The 24,240-nt window shown below is 42.1% G+C and overlaps 1 protein-coding gene across 4 annotated transcripts; it reads right to left on the reverse strand.

Annotated features, from left to right (window-relative positions):
* Positions 1 to 3,650: 3,650 nt before the first annotated feature.
* Positions 3,651 to 24,240, reverse strand: igf1 (insulin-like growth factor 1). 4 transcript variants are annotated; one of them, XM_020490955.2, is made up of 5 exons: positions 23,968 to 24,240; positions 22,295 to 22,454; positions 11,523 to 11,704; positions 9,205 to 9,240; positions 3,651 to 7,059 (listed from the first exon to the last, which is right to left on the reverse strand). In XM_020490955.2, exons 1-5 carry the CDS (start codon positions 24,013 to 24,015, stop codon positions 7,000 to 7,002), a joined length of 486 nt encoding a protein of 161 aa, XP_020346544.1. In that variant the 5' UTR covers positions 24,016 to 24,240; the 3' UTR covers positions 3,651 to 6,999. The 4 variants fall into 4 exon arrangements, with proteins under 4 accessions (XP_020346544.1, XP_020346542.1, XP_020346545.1 ...); XM_020490953.2 differs by having other exon boundaries at positions 11,442 to 11,704; XM_020490956.2 differs by lacking the exon at positions 9,205 to 9,240.

Consider the following 24,240-nt stretch of genomic DNA (forward strand, 5'->3'; position numbering starts at 1 on the left):
TATAGGTGTTCCTTTTGTCCAGGTGTGAAAGGCCAGTGTGGAGTGCAATAGAGACTTCATCATCTGTGGATCTGTTGGGGCGGTATGCAAATTGGAGTGGGTCTAAGGTTTCTGGAATAATGTTGTTGATGTGAGCCATGACCAGCCTTTCAAAGAACTTCGTGGCTATCGACGTGAGTGCTACGGGTTGGTAGCCATTAAGGCAGGTTACCTTGGTGTTCTTGGGCACAGGGACTATGGTGGTCTGCTTAAAACATGTTGGTATTACAGACTCGGTCAGGGACAGGTCGAGGATGTCAGTGAAGACATTTGCCAGCATGCTCAGACTACACGTAATGGTAATCCGTCTGGCCTTGTGAATGTCGACCTGTCTAAAGATTTTACCGAATGTACTGTATCTAACTCTAAAACTATCTTTTTGTAAAAGCATGCTGAAAAATGCAGGAGTTAATCTGCTCTCATCTGCTTTGTCTCTCTCTCTCTCTCTCTCAAAATGTAAACAGTCCTGTGGTATTTTTTGTATTTTAGCACCAAAAACACAATTGATATCAATTTGTCTTATATCAGCCCTGCTTGTAAATCTTGGAAGACCCTGTAGTTAAAGCATATGTGGATGAACCCCCTCCTTTCTTCAATGACCTTTGAGATGGTGAGGCTCAGGCTCTTTATCTGTTTTTTTTGCTGTTTTCCCTTGAGTTACATTTCTAGGAAAACATTATCATAATTCTACAACTAAAGCACATTAACATAAAAGGGAATAGCTAAATAATCTTAAAGGAGCAAGATGTCCTTTGTGTTCTCCGGTCATATTTGTTTGATCTCCTTTGAAGTCAGAGGGAGAGTTGAACATGAGCGTTTCCAATCTTCTGTTGTTGGATCAGAGAATCTGTGCACCTTGTTCTGATGATTTTTATTGGCTCAGCCAATACATCATGAAACATTTCAATTGGGTAGTAAACAACTCAAACATAGGGATCAGGAGAGGTAAATAAGTGTGTATGTTATGTGGAACAAAAACAGGGAACTGGTGATATCTTTATTTTTGGGAATAATGACTTCTAATAATGACATGTATGCCAAAATATATCAGATGTATGAAACTGTTGATTGACTTGTATGCCGCTACTGCCTTAATATTTTCTATCTTGGTTCAAAGTTTCTCTCTGGGTTTGACAGCTTAGTTGCCCATCAAAACTTAGAGAGATGGCTGGCTGTGGGGACAGTTTTCCCATCATCTCTCGCTGCTGCTTGCGTCACCTGTCAGGGGGCGGTGTTGTAATCCGGTCAAATACATCTTTCAGTCAGAACCGAAACCCTCTGAAGACCTCGCCAGATGACACCATCAGCAGCATCATGTTATGGTTCTCTGTGGAGCAACATATTATTTCCTTGTCCTGTTCTAACACGCTGCTTTTCATCGCCAACCCTCAACTCCTATAGTAAAAACAGTACAGAGCTGGGAGAGGAGTACGTAATGCTGGGAGCTCCAGGATGCTCACTGTGTACAGATTTCTCTTGTTGTGAAGATGAAGGTGGGGGCCTTGAAGTCTGTCTGGTGTCGGGGTGGATGCTTGGAAGTGGGGGCCTTTAGGACTGTCTTGCAGCAGGCAGAGTTGTGGGTGTAAGGGGCTACGATTGGGCAGGCCTCTTTGTTGCCCAGAGAACAGACCATGGTTTCCTGGAACAATGCAGCTGATGAGAGGCTCTCCAAGGAAAATATGGGTCTGACATCATGGGTTCTTAAAGCACACAGCTGAGCCAACACTCTCCTGCCATAATCAGTACTCAGTGAATTTCCACTGCTGAGGGAAATGGAGGAAAAATAAGACGGAGAAGCCCCTATGGGCATGGGTCCCTTCCCCTTCTACACCCAGGTATGGCTAGAATTTCAAACTGAGAGTTTCAGTTTGAAATGGAAATGCATAATCCAATGACATACAAAGTTACTGTCACATTGGCTGGTGTCCTAAGGAGAGAAGAAAGACAGGAAACAGTAGTGATGGGGAAAGATGCTGAGTTGAAGGACGAATATACAGTGAGAACAATAATTGCAATTGCCAGTCCTTCGTACTACTGTAAAAGTAATTGATACCCAGTTTATTATTAAATGAAAACTACGTAGAATTTTGCCAGACTAACACAAATCATCCCTCCCCCTAAAACAACCAAGAGGAAAAATAGTGAAATTGGAGTGTATTAAAATAAACCACAAGGTCATTTAAAAGACAATAGCGTATGTAGTTGTAGTAGGGTTTTGGAGCTTCCACTTCAGGGCTGATCCAAAATCGGTGTCCTTAGGTGCACTAAGCCCAGAGCACATAGAGTCCATCTGATAAATATGGGAAATAGATACTTGAGACTGCTCCTTCCAGAATCTTTCTGCTGGTGTTGCAGAGGTGCAATGGAGAAATTCACGATTAGTTATGATATTACAGAATTACAAATCAGGAATTAGACCGCAGATGTTAAATAGATTCTACGTTTTTTTTGTTTGTTGACATAATACAGCATTGAGGAACATTTCATTTTGTAAGGAATCAGTAGTTTACTATGAAGTATAAAAGTGAATTATGATGATAAACTGATTTGTTATGGTGTGGTCATTGTGGTCCAAACCACCACACATGCAGTTACCCCAATACCCAGCCTCTTGTATCCATCAGAGGTTTCTTGGGGATTTATTTAAACTCTAAATCGTGCAAGCTTGCAAACTGCAATTTGTCTTTTCGGGCCTAATAATTGATCTTGTATTAGTCATTGAGAGGCTTGGATGAAATAGCATCCAGGATTGCTGGGCCAGACACTTGCCAACTCCCTGCTCCACACTTGAAACTGTTATGTCTGCTGAATGGAAGCCAGAAGGCCAATTTATCTGTGAAAATGACTTAAATGTTTGGTTATATATTCATAAAAAAGTGCTGACAGCGAATGAAAGCTTTGTCCTGTCACTGCAGAGCCGTCCGTCCTCTAAAAAGCTGAAAACACAGGCACAGCTCTCCCCTCAGTGAACCCACACCGACCCTGTTTGCCTTGGCGGAACATGCCATCTTTTAGGAAGTATCACTTTGTCATCCAGTGTGTATTCAGTTTCAGACTGATGGTGAAATGATCTCCAATCTGAATCGTGTGTTGACATACAGCCGACAGACATAATTGATTTTTTATCGTTTTTGCACATGCTCAGAGACAAAAGTGAGCTTTGTTACAATGCAACACTAATGTCTATGTCAGTGACACCAAGGTTTATTTTGCAGGTCTGACCTTGCTGTGGATAGCTTACTGTGCTATAATTACAAAGTAGGGAGAATTGTGTGTTAATAAGATGCATTGCTGTAGAATGTCTCCTGGACCTCTCTGTTTCATTACATCCGTTGGATATTCATACTTGACGTTCATTGGTTGGTTTTCCCTTCCATCAAGCGAGAGGGACATGGTGATCAATTACACTCCAAATACTGATACAAGAAAGAAAATTGTTCGCCTGGCAGTTTCTGTTTTTCTTCTTATGTTTGCTTGCCAAGTAACAGTGGTACAAACATCTTCGTGTTATTTTATTAATGGAGGGTATTCAAAGGTTTCTCAAACGTGCCTGCAGAACATTCTGACACGAGCATGACAAATGGTATGAAATAAGTGCCCAGACGTTTGCATAATGTTGACAAGTGGTTTATTCAGCAGGAATGGTGAACAATCTGTCAGTATTTAAACATTTTCTACAGAAGGCAATCGAGCACCAGAAATAACAGCGCTGTAATTAAACAGTTTCTTAGATGATGGTGAGCTTTGGAATCCCATGGCAATCAATTCAAATGTTTTCCTATTCCAGAGCGCTTGATAGAGTCAAGTTCCTATATGTAATTCAAAATACAGTTTTCATTCCTGTTTGTGACATTGTATCTGCTAATTGTGAGATAAATGGTGACAAAGAATCAGTCAAAATAGTGTTTTGGGAGTCAGATAACTGGATTAAAAATCTAGATTCTATCATGCTCATAGCTTTCCTCTGTTGCTGCCCCTCAAGAGGCCACCATTATTATCCTTTATGCCTGCATATTGACAGTCCCCACAAAATCCCACATGGTAAACTTCCATCTTCAGCTTTGTTTCAGGGAGAACTACACTCTTAGAAAAAAAAGTGCTATCTAGAACCGAAAAGAGTTCTCCGGCTGTCTCCATAGGTTAACCCAATGAAGAACCCTTTTTGGTTCCAGGTAGAACCCTTTTGTTTCCACAAAAAAAACATTTCACAGAGGGTTCTACCTGGAACCAAAAAGGGTTTTCCTGTGGGGACAGCCGAAGCCTAAGAGTGTAGAACTGAACTGGGGTCAGTCTGACCAGCGTATGCTTCAGGGGATGAATGAAACCTACACTTGTATTACTCAAGCAGCATTAGCATAGCTGATCAGATGGATGGAGACATCGATCAAATGTGATAGCTTATGATTGACAGTTGTCAGTTTACCTAAACTGTCTTTCATTAAATACAAAGCTGACAATGCAAGTTGAATTAGATTGTGTCTTACTTTAGCTGAGATCTTTGGTATCAGTCTGGTGATATGGCACTGAAGGACAATCGTGCTGATAATAGATTTTAAAACCACATACATGCATCTCACGGAGGGTCAAATGGGATGCGGCCATAGAGGTCATCCTGGCTTTCAATTCACCTGGCAATATCGTCCGTAGCTATATGTGAATGGACAAGATGGAGGCCTAATCTTAACCACTACACAACAACTACATTGTATTGTATGTGTTGATGATTACAGCTGTGGGTTGCTGATAGATGTAAGGATAGAAGTACCACATTAATACTTTAGGTCAGACCGTCATTTTAATACTTTTTTTGGATCATTTCTATCCCATTTTTATTGATGTCCGACTGCATCAACAGCCCAAAATTGTAAAAGGTCGTAATAAATTAAACATGTCTTAATTTGTGGGGAGCTGAGAACCAGATCTGATTCGCTGTGTCACTTAAGCTCTTTAACACATGAGCACATGGTTTTACAAAACAAATCGTTCAACCTTAATCATACATATTAGTAAGCATCAATGCCTTGGCTTTCTGATCATCAATGTGGTGCGTTTACATACATTTAGTTCAGGACAAACAAAAGTGCACTATGACTTTTAACACCTTAATATTATTGAAGGATCACAGTTCACAGTGCTTTTTGTCAAGTTATTTGGCATAGGGATCTATATTGAGTAACAATAATTTAAAAACAGTAGAAAAAATAGCGTTTTGCCTTCTTGGGACCACAATATGATACTTTTTTTTCATGCATTCACAGATTTCACACAAAGACATTTGCTCGCTTATACTACTACCTTATTGAAATCGCATACAAATAAAAACACTATTAATAAAATGGTGGCCACAAGGCTGTGCAAAAGGGACGACCTCCAACGATAAGCTTTGCCATCTCTCTTTCTCTTCCTGTTTTAGCCCACCGCTGCAAGTAACAAACTACAAAATAGCACCATTATACAGTGGATAGGATTTTCTTAATACGGTTTTGCTATATGATACCATCATGTACAATAATAGTAGAAGAATGCATAGGATAACATAAATGGGAGTATTGGTTGATTATACACTCACAGAGGAGGAAGAGATGGGATGGGTTGTCAGGTTGCTGAAATGGTACAGTAAGACTGTCAGGCATCCAGATTGTGCAAACAGCCATTACTCTCTGTAATCCTGACGCAAACACAGGAATTCTCAGAACGTGGTCTGATGGAACCAGTGTGTGAACCTTGCTCACAGTAGCAGAGCTCTGAGTGGCTTAGCCACAAACGGACTGTGTTTGTGTGTGCACAGCATTTTTCATCTGCAGCCCTGTTTGTAGGTGTGTGTTTCTGTGTTTCTAACAGTATATGAGTTGCATATCATTCACTTGAGTGAATTGTATGTGTTGCTGTTCATTTTATCGCTTTTTTATGAAAAATCCATGCAGTCCATGTTCATACAGAAGAAGCAAAGGTCCCTCCCTAAGCTGACAAAATAAAAGAATGCAGTGAAATCAATCATTAATCGTCTTCCTGTAGATGGCTATTTTTAGCGCCCCTCTGTCCTGTCCTCTGCATTAGAATCCATTTTTAATCAGACCCGATATTAGACCCAGAGAATCTACGGTGAGTCTTTACAAATTAAATATACATTGAATCTCCTCAAAACTTTCTGTTTACAGTACAGAATGTAATATTACTGTTAGTTTCACTAGAATGGCTTAGCAGTACAAGATGATTGTGTCATCAGAATAGGTCTCTGGTCATGTCGTTGCTTCAAAGCCAGGTTCTTATGGTATGGTTGCATGTAATACGCTTACTGTCTGTTGAAGTAGACAATAGTAAATAAATAGCCTTAATGAAACATGTGACAACTGTGAAATCATCTTTTGGCCAGAACTGACTGACGCTGAAATAACATTCTTATTGAGGTTCTAATATATAATCAAAGCAGTGGTTGTTAGATGAGAATGGGGAGATTACTTATCCAATAGCCTGACTACTTTGCATGGCCCAACCTCTCAGTGTAAAGCTTGAACTATTTCAGAGTTCAGGTAAAGAGGATGGACCATTGGCTCCCATAGACAGACAGATAAGACTGCTGGCTGCCCTCCTATTGGCTGTATGTAGCACAGAGCCTATCAGAGGCCACCAGGGACACTATAGCTCAGCTCACACATGGAGGTATAAGAAGAAGAAGCTCTTTGATGTGTAAGCAGCTAAACTAGTCTGTTACATTGGTTTGACATGGAATATAATTCCTTCCAATATGAAATGGTGCAGTGTATAAAATAATAAAAATACCTCTCATTTAACCCCAGCACTTCACCTCTCAGCTAGAGACATTACACACAAAGCTTATTACCATTAGCATTGTATCATTATCCACCTTTTGTTGTTTTACAGTGAACCATTCCACAGGGGCACCAGGTATGGGCCCACCCTTCTCTCATCCCTGTCCGCCTGTCTGTTAGATTCTGTCTTCTACATTCGGTAGTTCCTTCCCCCTGTGTTTCCTCGACTTGAGTTCTTCTGATGTACCTCCTGAAAAGGGTGGAGGGGGAACAGATTTTTAGGAGGAGAAACATTAGATAAGTGGATTAGGAGAGTGGGAGAAAAACAGCTTTGGGTCAAAACCCAGTGCCTGTGCCTAGAACAACACAGCTGTACAATTAATGGGTGATGATTTCATAACCTTTTGCTATAGTGAAAGAGCCACAAACAGTACAGTATCGAGTATCCTCCCTACCAGAGCTGATAGGTCATATTCAAACCACAAGCCACCAGAGCGGCACTGACATTCAACACACTGTCCCTCTGCACATGAATAAATCAATGTGATTATATGCATGCCGTTACCCTCTGTAACTAGCATGCCACAAATCTGTTGCAATCTGAGGACCAGGGTTTCAGCACAAAATGTACAGTATGAAAGTAGAATCTGTCTGGGAGAGAGAGTGCCCATGGGTCTACCACAAAAACCACTTAGTCCTCCGCCTCTTCGCTAATGGCTTTCTTTTTTTGAGGAGAGTTGTAAAATGCACCAAGTCCAAGCTTAAAAGGACGACATGGACACACAGGTGGAATTGGGAAACTAATGGAGAGGAAAGAAAAGTTTCTTCTGGTTGGGTTGACTACTTCGTTTGGACTGGGATTGATTACTAATTAAATTCTGTGCTTGTATTTCCTTCCCTCTCACAAAGAAGTCAATATATGCTGACTGTATTCTGTTGTAAACTGGCCAAGGAGTCATTTACTGTGTATCTACTAAACGAAGGTATAAACAGCTACTTATAACAAAGAAAAGTATGCATCGCATATGATGGTAGTCATGGTACCAATCATAGCATGCTATATTCTACACTGAACAAAAATATAAACACAACATGTATGTGTTGGTCATGAGCTGAAATAAAAGATCCCAGACATTTTCCATATGCACAAAAAGCTTATTTCTCTCAAATTTGGTCCACAAATTTGTTTACACCCATGTCAGTGATCATTTCTCCTTTGCCAAGATAATCCATCCAACTGACAGGTGTGGCATATCAATAAGCTGATTAAACAGCATGTTCATTACACAGGTACATCTTGTGCTGGGGACAATAAAAGGCAACTCTAAAATGTGCAGTTTTGTCACACAACACAATGCTACAGATGTTGCAAGTTTTGAGGGAGCATGCAATTGGCATGCTGACTGCAGGAATGTTCATCATAGCTGTTGGCAGAGAGTTGAATGTTCATTTCTCAAATTATTCCTCTTTAGAAAATGTGGCAGTATGTCCAACCGGCCTCCGCAGACCACGTGTAACCATGCAAGCCCAGGACATCCATATCTGGCTCCTTCACCTGCGGCCACCCGGACAGCTGATAAAACTGTGGGTTTGCACAACCGAAGAATTTATGCACAACTATCAGAAACCGTTTCAGTGAAGCTCATCTGCTTGCTCTTCGTCCTCACCAGGGTCTTGACCTGACTGCAGTTTGGCATCGTAACCGACCTCAGTGGTAAAATTGTCACCAGTGATGGCCATTGGCTGGAAAAGTGTGCTCTTCACGGATGAATCCCGGTTTCAACTGTACTGGGCAGAAGTGTGGGTGAGCTGTTTGCGCTGATGTCAACGTTGTTATGTGCCATTCATCTACCGCCATGACCTCATGTTTCAGCATGATAATCTATGGCCCCATGATGCAAGGATCTGTACACAATTCCTGGAAGCTGAAATGTCCCAGTTTTTCCATGGCCTGCATACTCATAAGACATGTCACCCATTGAGCAGTTTGGGATGCTCTGGATTGACGTGTACCACAGCATGTTCCAGTTCCCGACAATATCCAGCAACTTCGCACAGCCATTGAAGAGGAGTGGGACAACATTCCACAGGCCACAATCACAAGTATGAACAACTCTATGCGAAGGAGATGTATCGCGCTGCATGAGGCAAATCTTGGTCATACCAGATACTGACTGGTTTTCTGATCCACACCCCTACCTTTTCTTTAGGATATCTGTATTCCTAGTCATATGATATCCATAGATTAGGGCCTCATTTATTTATTTCAATTGACTTATTTCCTTATATGAACTGAGTTAAGTCTTAGAAATTGTTGCATGTTGCATTTATATTTTTGTTCTGTGTAGTTATAGTAGGAAAGTACCACTGTAGTAGTGAAGGACAAACAGCCTACCTTGCAAGATGTGTGACTATGCCCAGATAAAGGTTTCTGTCAGGAAAAATAATAAAACCGTTGAGATATGAGACATGTGCTTTCCACTGTGGTAATTTATTGTCCACAATGGAATAGTTAGCCACTCTCTAAGGGGTAAAAGTCAGTTACTGGTGTTTTCTGTCCTCATCAGCAAGCCATAGACTTAACATCTTAACTTGGAGTGCATGCTCTGGAAAAAGCCTGACACATAGTGTCTTCGAAAAGCATTCAAACACCTTGACTTTTTCCACATTTTGTTACGTTACAATCTTATTCTAAAATGGATTAAATAAAAAAATGTTCTCCACAATCTACACACAATACCCCATAATGCCAAAGCAAAAACAGGCTTTTAGAAATGTTTGCAAATGTATCCAAAATTAAAAACAGAAGTACGTTATTTACATAAATATTCAGACCCTTTGCTATGAGACTCAAAATTGAGCTCAGGTGCATCCTGTTTCCATTGATCATCCTTGAGATGTTTGTATAACTAGATTGGAGTCCACCTGTGGTAAATACAATTGATTGGACATGATTTGGAAAGGCACACACCTGTCTATATAAGGTCACACAGTTGACAGTGCATGTCAGAACAAAAACCAAGCCATGAGGTCAAAGGAATTGTCCGTAGAGCTCCGAGACAGGGTTGTGTTGAGGCACAGATCTGGGGAAGGGTACCAAAAATGTCTGTAGCATTGAAGGTCCCCAAGAACCTTCAATACTCCCGAGTGGCAAAGCGGTCTAAGGCACTACATCTCAGTGCTAGAGGCGTCACTACAGACCCTGGTTTGGTCCCGGACTGTATCACAACCGACCTTGATCAAGAGTCCCATAGGGCGGCGCACAATTGGCCCAGCATCGTCCGGGTTAGGGGAGGGTTTGGCTAGGGTAGGCCGTCATTGTAAAATAAGTATTTGTTTTTAACTGACTTGCCTAGTTAAACAAAGGTTAAATAAGATCATTTAAAAATAACACAGTGGCCTCCATCATTCTTAAATGGAAGAAGTTTGGAACCAGGAAGACTCTTATTAGAGCTGGTTGCCCGGCCAAATAGTAATAGGGGAGAAGGGCTGTACGGTGAAGTATCATACTTCATACGGTGAAGTATGGTGGTGGCAGCATCATGCTGCGGAGATGTTTTTCAGCGACATGGACTGGGAGACTAGTCAGGAGATGGGAGACTGGGAGACTAGTCCTTGAGATGTTTATACAACTAGATTGGAGTCCACCTGTGGTAAGTTCAATTGATTGGACATGATTTGGAAAGGCACACATCTGTCTATATAAGGTCCCACAGTTGACAGTGCATGTCATGGCAAAAACCAAGCCATGAGGTCGATGAATTGTCCGTAGAGCTCCGAGACATGATTGTGTTGAGGTACAGATCTGGGGAAGGGTACCAAAAAATGTCTGCAGCATTGAAAGTCCCCAAGAACTGGAGGAAACCTGGCACCATCCCTACGGTGTAGCATGGTGGTGGCAGCATCATGCTGTGGGGATGTTTTTCAGAAGCAGGGACTGGGAGACAAGTCAGGATCGAGGCAAAGATGAACGGAACAAAGTACAGAGAGATCCTTGATGAAAACCTGCTCCAGAGAGCTCAGGACTTCAGACTGGGGCGAAGGTTCATCTTCCAACAGGACAACGATCCTAAGCACACAGCCAATACAAAGCAGGAGTGGCTTTGGGACAAGTCTCTGAATGTCATTGAGTGGCACAGCCAGAGACCAGACTTGAACCCGATCAAACATCTCTGAAGAGACCTGAAAATAACTGTGCAGCAATGCTCCCCATCCAACCAGAGCTTGAGAGGACCTGCTGAGAGGAATGGGAGAAACTCCCCAAATACAGGTGTGCCAAGCTTGTAGCATCATACCCAAGAAGACACGAGGCTGTAATCGCTGCCAAATGTGCTTCAACAAAGTACTGAGTAAAGGGTCTGAATACTTATGTAAATGGGATATTTTAGTTTTGTATTTCATTATGGGGTATTGTGTGTAGATTAATGAGAGAAAACAATTAAATTAATTTTATAATAAGGCTGTAATATAACAAAATGTAGAAGAAGTCAAGTGGTCTGAATGCACTGTATGATCTAAAAATCAAATATACTGGAAGACCCACTACAATGTTCTATATCTATGTCCATTCTGTTTCGATGATGTCAACTGTGCATCCTCTTACAATGTATATCTGTTTGGTGCTGTGCTCACCTTCTTGGTTTTTGTCTTGTCTGGGTGCTGTGCTGTCCTACGCTCTGTGCCTCTGTCCACGTTTTGCACTGCAGTACTAACCTTAGGTGTTCTTGGCATGTCTGTGTGGCGCTGTGCGCGCACAGAGCGAGCTGCCTTGCCAGACTTGACAGGGGCACAGTACATTTCGAGCCGCCTCAGCTCGCAACTCTGGAAGCAGCACTCGTCCACAATACCACGGTTATGTGACCGCCGTGAACTGGGGCCATACCCCGTTGGTTTACCTGAGGGACGGAAAGGAAGAAGATTTTGTGTTACTACATGTGAAGACGTAAATAGCATGTAAAGAGCATTTAGAGAGCATGTAGAGAGCATGTAGAGAGCATGTAGAAAGCATGTACAGAGCATGTAGAGAGCATGTAGAGAGCATGCAGAGAGCATGTAAAGAGCACGTAAAGAGCAAGGATAGCTGTCGTTCCAGTTTGTTCTGTAAGTAAATAAAAAAGATAACTGAAGACAGCTTGTTGTTTATGAATATACATGTTGGACTTCCATGTATGTTTGTCTTCATGTTATAGGTCGAAGTTAAACGTTGAGGTAAAAGTAGAGGTCATAGGCATGTTAAGTGTTGTGTCACGGGTATGTTAAGTCAACCACAGGTGCTTTAAAAGAGCCAATGGAATCATATACAACATAACCCATTACAGTCTTGGATATGGACCAACTTCTTTAGTGCAGATGCCCTGGAAGGTTTTATATCTGTGAGCTGAATTAATCCAAAAAGCTGTAATCATTTGTGGCTGTGCGCCAGGACCTGGGCCCTGTAATAGCTGAGTGCTAACGGCATGGTTGTGACTTGATTATTCTGATATATGGACAGCGTTAATGACATTGATTTCTTCACTGCAAAATTTACAGGGTATCCCATTGCACTGTGCGGACCCTTTTTGGCAGCCGCGAGGCAGTAAAAAAAAAGGTCACGGTCACCGTAACATTGAGAATATCACGTTCGGACATTTTAGACCCATTAGGCCAAACCTCAACCCCTCGGGGCCCAATCAGCCTGTAGAGAAAATAGGCCCAGGCCTAAGTCACACCCTCTGGCGTACGGGTTGGTCGTTTCATTCACATTTTTACCTGGCAACCCAGCAGCCCTTTATTGCTGACAATCTCAGAGCCAGTTGGACTCTGGATACTGCGGATGCTGTTACAATGCAGCCATGCTGTTGTTTACTAACAATATATATGGCTGTCCTGAACCATGACTAGACCCATAGTTCCCATACATGCAAAAGACAGACAGTTGTTGACACCTAAATTGTGTGGGGGGGTCATAGTAATGACAGGAAGAGAATAAAGGAAATGGTTTCAAACACATCACACACATGGTTTCCATGTGTTCGATATCAGTCCATTCACTCCATTCTAGCCATTATTATGAGTTGTCCTCCCCTCACCAGCCTCCAGTGGTGAAAAGCCAGAGAGGCTCACTTGGAGGTCTGGTGCTCTTCAGTATGAATCGGAATCTGAGCACTTCTCTGAGAACCCAAGTCACCTTGTACAGTGATGTGAGTGGAAAGGAGGAGGAAGTTAGGAGTTGCTTTGACACCTGAATTCCAACATCTTTCGACTCCCTCTCTCCAAACCCACTTTCTTTCAGTGGCCGTTAAAAAAATATCCCACTCTCCATTTACAATTCCCTGCTCACCTCGGGCAATATAGCCTTGATAGGCTTTTCCCTGTTACCAAATGAAATAATAATAATGTAATATGGCATTTACAAGGAGGAAATGCCTTTCCCTTTCAGAGTTAATAGCTCTTGGCCTGGGAGCCTGCCAGTGCTGACAAAGTGCATTAACTTCTGCTCTATGCCTTCCTTATCTTGACAATGTTGTTTTGGACAGAGAGGAGCTCCAATTCAGAAACAGATGCATCTCTCCACAGTTCTCAGTCAGGACCCTGTGTACAGTGTGAAGAAAGATTATGGAGGGAGTTGTACTGTGTGAGAGAAAACACTGATCTCAAGTCAGATGATGAGATACAGTGTGTGTTCGTGGATAGTTGAAGGTGAGAGGGTTCTATACTGGCTCAAAGGTTGAAGGTGTGAGGGTTCTATACTGGCTTAAAGGTTGAAGGTGTGAGGGTTCTATACTGGCTAAAATGTTGAAAATGAGAGGGTTCTATACTGGCTAAAATGTTGAAGGTGAGAGGATTTTATACTGGCTAAAAGGTTGAATGTGAGATGGTTCTATACTGGCTAAAAGGTTGAAGGTGTGAGGGTTCTATACTGGCTAAAAGGTTGAAGGTGTGAGGGTTCTATACTGGCTAAAAGGTTGAAGGTGTGAGGGTTCTATACTGGCTAAAAGGTTGAAGGTGAGATGGTTCTATACTGGCTAAAAGGTTGAAGGTAGGAGGGTTCTATACTAGCTAAAAGGTTGAAGGTGAGATGGTTCTATACTGGCTAAAAGGTTGAAGTTGCTGCACTGGACAGCAAGAATAGTTGATTCAGCAGGCAAAGTGCTCTAAGTCTTAGAGTACAAAGAGCTAGTTCTCACCCAAGGTCTATAGTTATAGACCCCAGACATCCCCTGTATGATGAGCTTGAAATATGTCCAGGTCAACAAGGTCAATCATTGTTTTGAGGATTTGACCACCAAAATGTAGGCTATAAGTAATCAAGCCATGTTATAGCCTCTTTACAATGAGAACTGCATGTGGAATACACCAGTTTTCACCTTGAGAATGAAAGGTAGCAGGTCTCATTGTTTGAAGACTATTTTAGGACTTTCATAACTTCATCTTTCTTTGTGTCCTCAGCTGGGCCCAGTTAAAGATGCACTCTCTAACTTTCGTATAATTTCAGCCAGTAGTTTTGATAGGGGCGCTCACGAGCCAAAACGGGTCCCTGTTTTTTGTGCACTACGTCATTCCATTGTGTAGGGCGGCAGGTAGCCTAGCGGTTAGAGTATTTTTTATCAGTAACCGAAAGGTCGCTGTTTTGAATACCTGAGCCGACAATGTAAAAAATCTGTCGATGTGCCCTTGAGCAGGGCACTTAACCCTCATTTGCTTCAGGGGCGCCATGCTACTATGGCTGACCCTCTAAAACAACACATTTCACTGAACCTATCCAGTGTATGTGACAATACATTTTTTATATTTTCTATATACTATGTCCTCCATTTTGTTTGATATGTTACAAATCCAATTCATGCAATCTTTTGTGCTTAAGATCGCGGAGTGCATCTTTAACCCCCGTTTACTGAATGGCATGTTGTAATTAAGCCAAAATAAACCATGATAAATTGTCACTTAACCATTGTTGCTGACGTATAACAAGGAATTTTCATGACGAGGGAAACCATCTTGCGAGGCCAAGCTTCTGATTATTCAATCAGACAGGTTGTATTGTGAGCCAGGAGTCGACTGTGCTGGCCCTGTTTTCCAATCCCTCCCAATAAGGCCCTCCAAATGAACATCCGCTCTTATTCTCAATATAACCTGTAACCTTCTAAACAAACAGCTGGAGAGGAGAGAAAAATCATCTGGCTGCAGATTTTAACATCAGCTGTAGCTGGTTTGTAAAAAGCAGAAAGCATCAGTAATCAGGTGGAATAGGTTTTGGAAGGTTTTAAGTGCCACGTTTCAAGGGATCACTGACTGTAATCCCCCATGAACAAAGAGTTGGCGTCCTGTGTGCTATTGTTGTAAACAAACTCAGACAAACCACCTTCTCCTGCCTGCCGTATGGTGTGGACATCCAGCCCGGTCGGTGGTGTGAGAAACAGGCTGTTTGAGAAGGGGGATCCGTGGTGATTGGTAAAGGCTATTGTTGTGGAGTTTGGTCACAGACATTCAGGGCACGGCAGATTAGTGGTAGGCTACACGTCTTTTGTTTGTGTCACTGTGTCGTAGACAGACACCCACTACTACAGATTAGGGTGCAGTTTTGTTTTGGTGTTGTGTGTTGTTGCATGCATCTATTGGATGGAAGGGGGCCCATGTGCCGCCCCCTTTTGGTAGGGTGAATGAGTTTGAATAGATTAGATTGAGACTAAGTGCTGCATAACAACTGTTTGGCCGCGTAGAGAGAGGCTCCATCATGACTTGAAAGAAGGAATGTCTGCAACTCTGTAATGCTCCCCAGTGGTTTATTAAGATGCACACAAGACAAGGTTTTGATCCCACTGGGATCTTTGTCAGGTCAGTCAACAATGTTTTAGCTGAAGAGCAAGGCAGCCTGTTAAGATAAACCTGTCTGAGATGCACACAAGCTAGAGGGATCTTTTCATCAAGCAGCATTGACCTTTTGGCAGTCTATTCATTTAAAAACCTTTATTTAACTAGGCAAGTCAGTTAAGAACACGTTTTTACTTACAATGACGGCCTAGGAACAGTGGGTTAACTGCCTTGTTCAGGGGCAGAACAACAGATTCTTGTCAGCTTGGGGATTCGAACTAGCAACCTTTCGGTTACTGGCCCAACGCCCTAACCACTAGGCTACCTGCCGCCCACAGCATGATGGTAGTGCCACAACAGCAGAGAGGCATGGGTTGGAATATAAACCGTACCTTTAACTACCATTATTGTGCTCATGATCATGCTGAAGTTGCTATGAGATTATATTTGTTATGTTCAGTGCATTCGTGAAGTATTCAGACCCCTTCCCTTTTTCCACATTTTGTTAGTTACAGCCTTATTCTAAAATGGATTGAATTAATACAAATCCTCATCAATTTACACACAATACCCCATAATGACAAAGCAAAAATTATTTTTTTGAACATTTTGAAAATGTACAAAAAATGTAAAACATAAATACCTTATTTACATAAGTATTCAGACCCTTTGCTATGAGACTCAAAATGAAGCTCAGGTACATCCTGTTTCCATTGATCATCCTTGAGATGTTTCTACAGCTTGATTGGAGTCCACCTGTGGTAAATTCAATTGATTGGACATGATTTGGAAAGGCACACACCTGTCTATATAAGGTCTCACAGTTGACAGTGCATGTCAGAGCAAAAACCAAGCCATGAGGTCGAAGGTATTGTTTGTAGAGTACTGAGAATGGATTGTGTCAAGGCACAGAACTGGGGAAGGGCACCAAAACATTTCTGCAGCATTGAAGGTCCCTAAGAACACAGTGGCCACCATCATTCTTAAATGGAAGAAGTTTGTAGCCACCTCAAGAGTTCCGCTGTGGAGATGGGAGAACCTTCCAGAAGGTCAACCATCTCTGCAGCACTCCACCAATCAGGCCTTTATGGTAGAGTGGCCAGACACAAGCCACTCCTCAGTAAAAGGCACATAACAGCCCACTTGGAGTTGGAGGCACCTAAAGGACTCTCAGACGATAAAAAATAAGATTCTCTGGTCTGATGAAACCAATATTTAACTCTTTGTCCTGAATACCAAGCGTCACATCTGGAAGAAACCTGGCACCATGGCTGCTGTGAAGCATGGTGGTGGCAGCATCATGATGTGGGGATGTTTTTCAGCAGCAGGGACTGGGAGACTAGTCAGGATCGAGGCAAAGATAAACAGTGCAAAGTACATAGAGATCCTTAATGAAAACCTGCTCCAGAGAGCTCAGAACCTCAGACTGGGGTGAAGGTTCACCTTCCAACAGGACGACGACCCTAAGCACACAGCCAAGACAACGTAGGAATGGCTTCTGAACAAGTCTCTGAAGTCCTTGAGTGGCCCAGCCAGAGCCCGGTCTTGAACCCGATCTAACACCTTTGGAGAGACCTGAAAATAGCTGTGCAGCAACACTCCCCATCCAAACTGACAGAGCTTGAGAGGATCTGCGGAGAGGAATGGGAGAAACTCCCCAAATACAGGTGTGCCAAGCTTGTGGCGTCATACCCAAGAAGACTCAAGACTGTAATCGCTGCCAAAGGTGCTTCACCAAAGCACTAAGTAAAGGGTCTGAATACTTATGTAAATGGCATATTTCAGTTTTTAATTTATAATAAATTTGCAAACATTTCTAAAAAAAAACATTTTTTTGCTTTGTCATTATGGGGTATTGTGTGTAGATTGATGAGGGGAAAAAAACAATTTTATAAATTTTATAATAAGGCTGTAATGTAACAAAATGTAGAAAAAGTCAAGGGGTCTGAATACATTCCAAAGTAAAGAATATAAACGCAACATGCAACAATTTCAATGATCTTACTGAATTACAGTTCATATAAGGAAATCAGTCAATTGAAGTAAATTCATTAGGATCTAATCTATGGATTTCATGACTGGGCAGGTGGCGCAGCCATGGGTGGACCTGGGAGGGGATAAGCCGGCCAATAAGAATACGTTTTTCCCAAAAAAATGGCTACATTACAGACAGAAATACTCCTCAGTTTCATCAGCTGTCTGGGTGGCTGGTATCAGACGATCCCGCAGGTGAAGAAGGTCCTGGGCTGGCGTTGTTAGGCGGCTTATGGTAGAGAAATTAACATTAAATGATCTGGCAACAGCTCTGATGGACATTCCTACAGTCAGCATGCCAATTGCACGCTCCCTCAAAACTGAGGGACAACAAATCTCTGGTATTGTCTTGTGTGACAAAACTGCACATTTCAGTGTGGCCTTTTATTGTCCCCAGCACAAGGTGCACTTTTGTAATGAACATGCTGTTTAATCAGCTTCTTGATATGCCACACCTGTCAGGTGGATGGATTATCTTGGCAAAGAGTGATGCTCTCTAACAGGGATGTAAACAAATGTGTGCACAAAATTGGAGAGAAATAAGGTTTTTGTGCTTATGGAAAATGTCTGTGATCTTTTATTACAGTTCATGAAACATGGGACCAAAACTTTACATGTTGCATTTATATTTTTGTTCAGTATATTTGAATGACCTCTGAGACAAGAGGCAGGCCACTCACTGCTCCATCCTGCTACTTGGATAAAGCTATGCTGGAGACACTGCAGCACATAGCTCACATTCCTCAAACGAGTAAGGCTGAAAAGACAAGGCTCTCCTCCAGAGTGGGCACAGAAAGGATCTGAGTTTTACAGCCTCGCTGTGGATAGTAAGAAACAGTGAATTCTTGGAACTGGTGCAGCGCACTGCTTGTGGAGTGTCAGGGAGTTTATGGATTGTCGGGGTCTACGAAAGCTGCTATAGACCTGGAAACTACCTCTTTATCACTGGAACCACAAAGAGTTTATAGCCTAGCTAAATTTCCCTCACATTTTCAACTGAGGTTTTGTCTGCTTTTGTTAGGCAATTAAAAGCCAGTATGTAAGAGCATTTAGGATCCTAACTCAGTGAGTTAGGGTCTCATGGGATGGGATAAACTGGATGGGCCAGGCAGTTCAAAATGATGTGACATAGCAAGCTTGGCTAGCTCTGGCTAGTTACAGTCTAGGAACCATTTACCAGGGTTTAAGTTTCGGTTTTAGACCTAAGTAGAGGCCTCAGATGAAACTGTAGACTATAATAATGTGGGCACAATATCCGTACGAGTTCTTTATGGTCAAGCCTGGCCAACATCTCCAATAGAACAGGTTTATTTCAACTCAAACCTTTGTGTCTTGACTCCAAACTGACAGAACTCAAATCTAACATCCCCATCCTGTCCTTTTCCTGAGATGTCTCTTTGTTCTGCAGAGTAGTTCTTTAGTGAGGAGGGTCAACATTCTCATTTCAGCACTCCATGGAAAAACAACACCTTTTCACAGTGCTCAAAGTGCACACAAAGTGCAAGCAGGAGGCCTTTCTTTCTTTCGTGCTGAGTGCCTTCTGCTGAGTGTGTGTGTGTTCAGGTCCAGTGTGTAAAACTAGAGAGGTGGGGAGGTGGAGGGGAGGGGGGCATCCTGATCATCCTGTAATCCCCCATAATCCCCTACTGCTCTGGGACAAGGCCTAGCTGTGTGTGTAGTGAGGCTGATGTGCTGTTTACACGTTCTCCACTCTCCTACTCCAGCTGCTTCAAATAGAATAGACACAGAGAGACAAACAAGGCTGAGAAAGGATAGGATGGCTCATCAATGGCTGCTTAAAAGCAATTTACTCCCCTCTGTTGCTCATTCTGTTTAAACTACATGCTGTTGGGAGGGCGATGGCACAGTGCCAATCAGAATTTGTTTTCATCTCAACTATAAATGTATCTCATGTACAACTCTCTGAGCTAGTGGCTTATGACATGGCATTATGAGACAATAAGGACAAGACTGGTTTGTCTATTGCCCTGTGTCGCTGAATCTCTGTGCCTTTTTCTGAATAGGTTTATCTCTGACCCTGACATGGTTCCTTCTGATTCAAATGTATATCACTAATACATTTACGAATACTCCCAGCATCATCCACATTAGAGACTTGGTATATGCCATGACATTGTATTTATGGAGTTACTAAGAGAAAGGTGGTGTGGTGTGCCATAGAAGTCCTTTTTCATTTTAGTCAGTTGTAATTTTCCACATCCTAGTGCTCTGGAGTGTAGGTGCTTCATAGGGGTTCACTTTTAGACGGTGAGAGGAAATTCTTCAGAATAGAATAACCAGCTTCATCCAGAGTACATTACAGGAAGTGGGTGTGATCTAGAATAAAAGCTCAGGAAGAGTTGATTCATGTCTTCCAATGAATCTACAGTGCCCCACTGATCAGAGAATGTTCCTACCGATTTTCCTCCCAATTTCCCTGTCGTCCAGTGTTCCTATTTGCAATCTGGGGTTACCCAGATTCTGTCCAAAAGACCCCCACGAAGACCAGATTCACAGTATGTCTGTATATCCACTCTACTCCACTCAACCTGGGAGGAGTTTGCCTGCTAAAGCATTACTAAGACAACTGAGGATTTCTAGGTCAGGCTAATAATTGGAAAAACTGACTACGGTTGTGGATTTAGTTTTTCTTCTTTAGACCACATTTTGTTTCAATAAAATATTTTTCCACCGAGTAGTATTTCACATTTCTGTCAAGGTAATGAAATCTGAAGTCTTGAAATGCAAGTGAGGCTACTTTAGCAGTGACATGGTGGGTAAGGTGGATTGGCCCTGCTTCTCAGCCCGCAGAAAACCCAGTGTTGCTGCAACACTCTGGGGACACATCATCACTATGGTGGCTACCAAGTTCAACATGGTGCAGCAGACTGGAGGAGAAGAGTTCAGGTCGGGAGCAGACCAGACATGACGACCGCACAGAGTTGTCACACTTCCCAGTGCAAGAGACGACAGAGACGAAAATGGATAACCCAGATATCTCACTTAAAGACTCATTGTTATACATGTGGTTCCATCTGACAGCAGGAGAGAGAGACATACTGTCCACACAGCGAGCCACCTGCTGTACATACCTCAATGTTCCTTTCCAGAAAGGATGGAGTGTGCCTGAAATGTCCTCGACTCAATGTACCTTTTTTTAACACGAGAACAAGGCATTGATGGATGGGCACTTTGCAGCTTAATGATCGCACAGTACAGTATATAGTCATATGGAGGTATGCAGTCTAGTTCCAAACCTTGACAGATTGAATTCCCAGAGCCAGATAAGGTCTATCTGAGGTCTGTGAGTTCATGATAGGAATGATTTGCTATTTATGTCCATTGTTCAGTTCATCAATTAATCATCATAGAATAATCTTGTTGAAGATACAGTTCTATTCCAAATACAAGGCAATGCAGCAAGTTCTGGCAATTCAAGATTATATTCCATAGGCCATGTGAAGTAGCCTGATTGATAAAATGGTTCAGAAATCCCTTAAACACTCAGAGAACACATAAACCCCTTTCACAGTCTCACATCATCAAATCTCCCAGATCGTCTCCCACCTCATCAAAAGTATTTACACATATTAAATATTTCATCAAGTTCCCAGAAGAATTGTTATCACTCAAATATTCTCAACTCTGTCAGAACTAGTCAAAAAAATAAACCCTCGGGAGAACTTTCAATTAAGTCTGATTAAGTTGGAGCATAAAGCCTCTTTCAAGATGATTGACATCTCTGAGCTGTATTGATATGTCAATGTCAGAGATACAAAAAGATGGTGCACAATAATTGTTTAGCCTTGGAGAGGTGGTAAAGAGAGACTTGACAATTGAATGTGCAGTGATTTCATTCAATGCCAGCTAGGGAGCCTCAAGGCACCACATTCAGTATACGGCACTAATGAGCCAAACCACAACCTTTCTGAGAACCTTTCCATGGTTCTAATGGGAAGAAGTAGTCCCCTCAGGGAAGGATCAGGGTCCATGTCATAGGAACACTGGCTACTGCTGAGAGGGAGAACGCAACACCTTGACACAGCTCAGCACTGCCATATATTGCATGTTGTTCTGGCCTTTGTGCCTCCAATGGAAAATAGGAGATTTAAGTCCTGGATTCTTAGCGGATGGTTTTCTTTGGGTAGCTTTCCCCATTTCTGGTGGAAAAAGAGTTCACTGCAACATTTATGTCTTTCCCTCCTCCTTCTTACAGATAGTCAGCCTCAATTCCACTTAAAACCCCATCCCCATAGACCCAGCAGCCATCTGAATGAGCATAATATACATATAGCTGTTTAACATCATTCTACACTTCATTTACCTCTCAGCAACCCCCAGAACTTCACTCCTGCTTCAAGGGCATTGCATCATGTGATTCTATATATTCCATTCCTCTAAGTCAGTAAGTAGTCCATCACAATCAAGGATAGAGACTAAATATACATAGGCTTCTATACTCATCAACTCTTTCAAATCTGATAAGTCTACAGCTGAAATGTTTCATAGGAGAGAGGAAAAAGACAGAGGGAATGGTTATTAGAAAGGGAAGGCCAGATGAGAGAGATCTGATACTGTTTCATTTATGAGGTTGCGGCATTAGCGCTTTGGGAGAATGGAGCAGCAGCAATACTTTATGAATAAATAAAAGGTGCACTTACTGAAATAAAATCCTCTCTCTCCACACACAAACTGCAGCGTGTCCACCAGCTCCGCCCCACACAGGGTCTCGGGCCCCGCCCCTGTTGCCGCCGAAGTCAGGGTTAGGACGCACAGCAGCAGTGAGAGGGTGTGGGTACAGGAGACACAGCACATCGCTCTCTGCGTTCAATGGGGAGAAGGGCACAGTTAGTAGGGCATGGCAGGCAGAGAATGTCGTCAGTCTCACCTTCCATATCCTATTTCACCAGTGTCAGTATAACTTGATGGCAGTGATTTCATATGCCTTCACCAGCCTATTTCAACATCCTCGTCATTTTGATTACTATACATTTGCGAAATATATAGCTAGGTTTTCTAATAGGTTCACAATAAGTGAAGGAACAGGTGTCTATGGAACCGTGACGTCCAAAACAATCACACAATCATAATACAACGAGCCTACAATAATACCAGTCTATGAGTTTTGGTCACGATTTACGCACGACTTACGTACGTATGGCCCTTGAAGTGTATTAACCCTTACAAGCATATTAGGATGTATGGAGCGGTGACTGCACGAGCCGCTTCTTGAGGAGAGAGTGCTTTCCCGGTTCGAAGCACATACACATCATTATCTTGTCTGTAGGCTATTTCACTGATAATATTCCCGCAGCCATCAGACAGTTACGTTTCACAACCCGATAATCAAACTTTTGGGGTGTTATAATAAAGAACAATTGCATAGGAATTAGTCACAGAGAGAGAAAGGTATGCATAAAACTAATGCAGAAATCAATCAATGCGATAAGATATCTTTAAAATCGTTTGTTCACAAACAGTGGTTTATCTTCTTAAGTAGGCATGGTTTTAAGATAATGCAATGATGCCCTTGGTTTCTCTCATTCTCAGCTCCAAAAACGATCGTTCAGGACAGGAGCCACAGAGCCAATGATCTTGCCTATCCAAACATGAGATGGAAAACGGTTCACGCGCCAAACCCAGCAGATGAAGCATAACGGGACAAATCTACATAATAAAGATAATTTACACAGGATTCATATACATCACAACCGCTACCACATAGTCATCCTGCCCAAAGGGTGCCTTCTTAGACGCCTTAAACCCTTCCTTATTGTTTGTTTTCCTACAACCCAATGTGGTATCCAAATGCGGAGTCAGCAGAAATTACTTTGAAAGTTCAGTAACGTATGCAGCAACATTAGTGGTTTATATTCATGGAAACGGCACCGGTCAGCGCGCACTGCGCAAACGTGTCGAAACTCATGCTGGAAACGCATTGAAACATCCACACGAGTGTGTTAACTCATGCACGCAGACATGCCAACATAACCTTATTTTCGTAAAGTCAATTAAAGTAAATGTTATAGCTAGGCTACAAAAAATGTCTATGTGAAAACAGTCAAACATGCACTCACAGAAAATGCATGCACATCTACCTGCTGACATGTTCTGATAGTCATTTTGAAATAGTCTATAATAAAACCGATTTGTACCTTAATTAATTAATTAAATCCCTGAACTAAAATCATATGCTATAATCAAACATGGGTCTTTATTAATTTGTGTTTTGATACTGCAAATAAATCAGTTTGGTTCTTGCAACAAAAAAACAAAACAAAAAAAGAGTAAGTAAGGTGACAATCTGGTGTCAAAGGAAATTATTTAAAGTTACCTTGAAGACATCACATAAATGCCACTGGAAGAAATGACCGCTAGACATCCCCACGGGTCTCCGCACGACAAAGCCCAGCAAAAATGAACTTGTTTGAAGTCATTAAAAACAGTGAGAAAGTGGATAAGATGCAGGCAATGTCACATCTCAATATTCCGACTTTGTTCCATTGCGCAGGCTCGTTTTGGAGAAGTGAGATTTAGCGAACAGGAGACGGATTTAGAGAGAAAATCCCTCACATGTATCTACATTACACAGACATTTTCAACAGGA

Source organism: Oncorhynchus kisutch, linkage group LG9 (genome assembly GCF_002021735.2).
Source record: "Oncorhynchus kisutch isolate 150728-3 linkage group LG9, Okis_V2, whole genome shotgun sequence".
NCBI classification, from domain to species: Eukaryota; Metazoa; Chordata; class Actinopteri; order Salmoniformes; family Salmonidae; genus Oncorhynchus; species Oncorhynchus kisutch.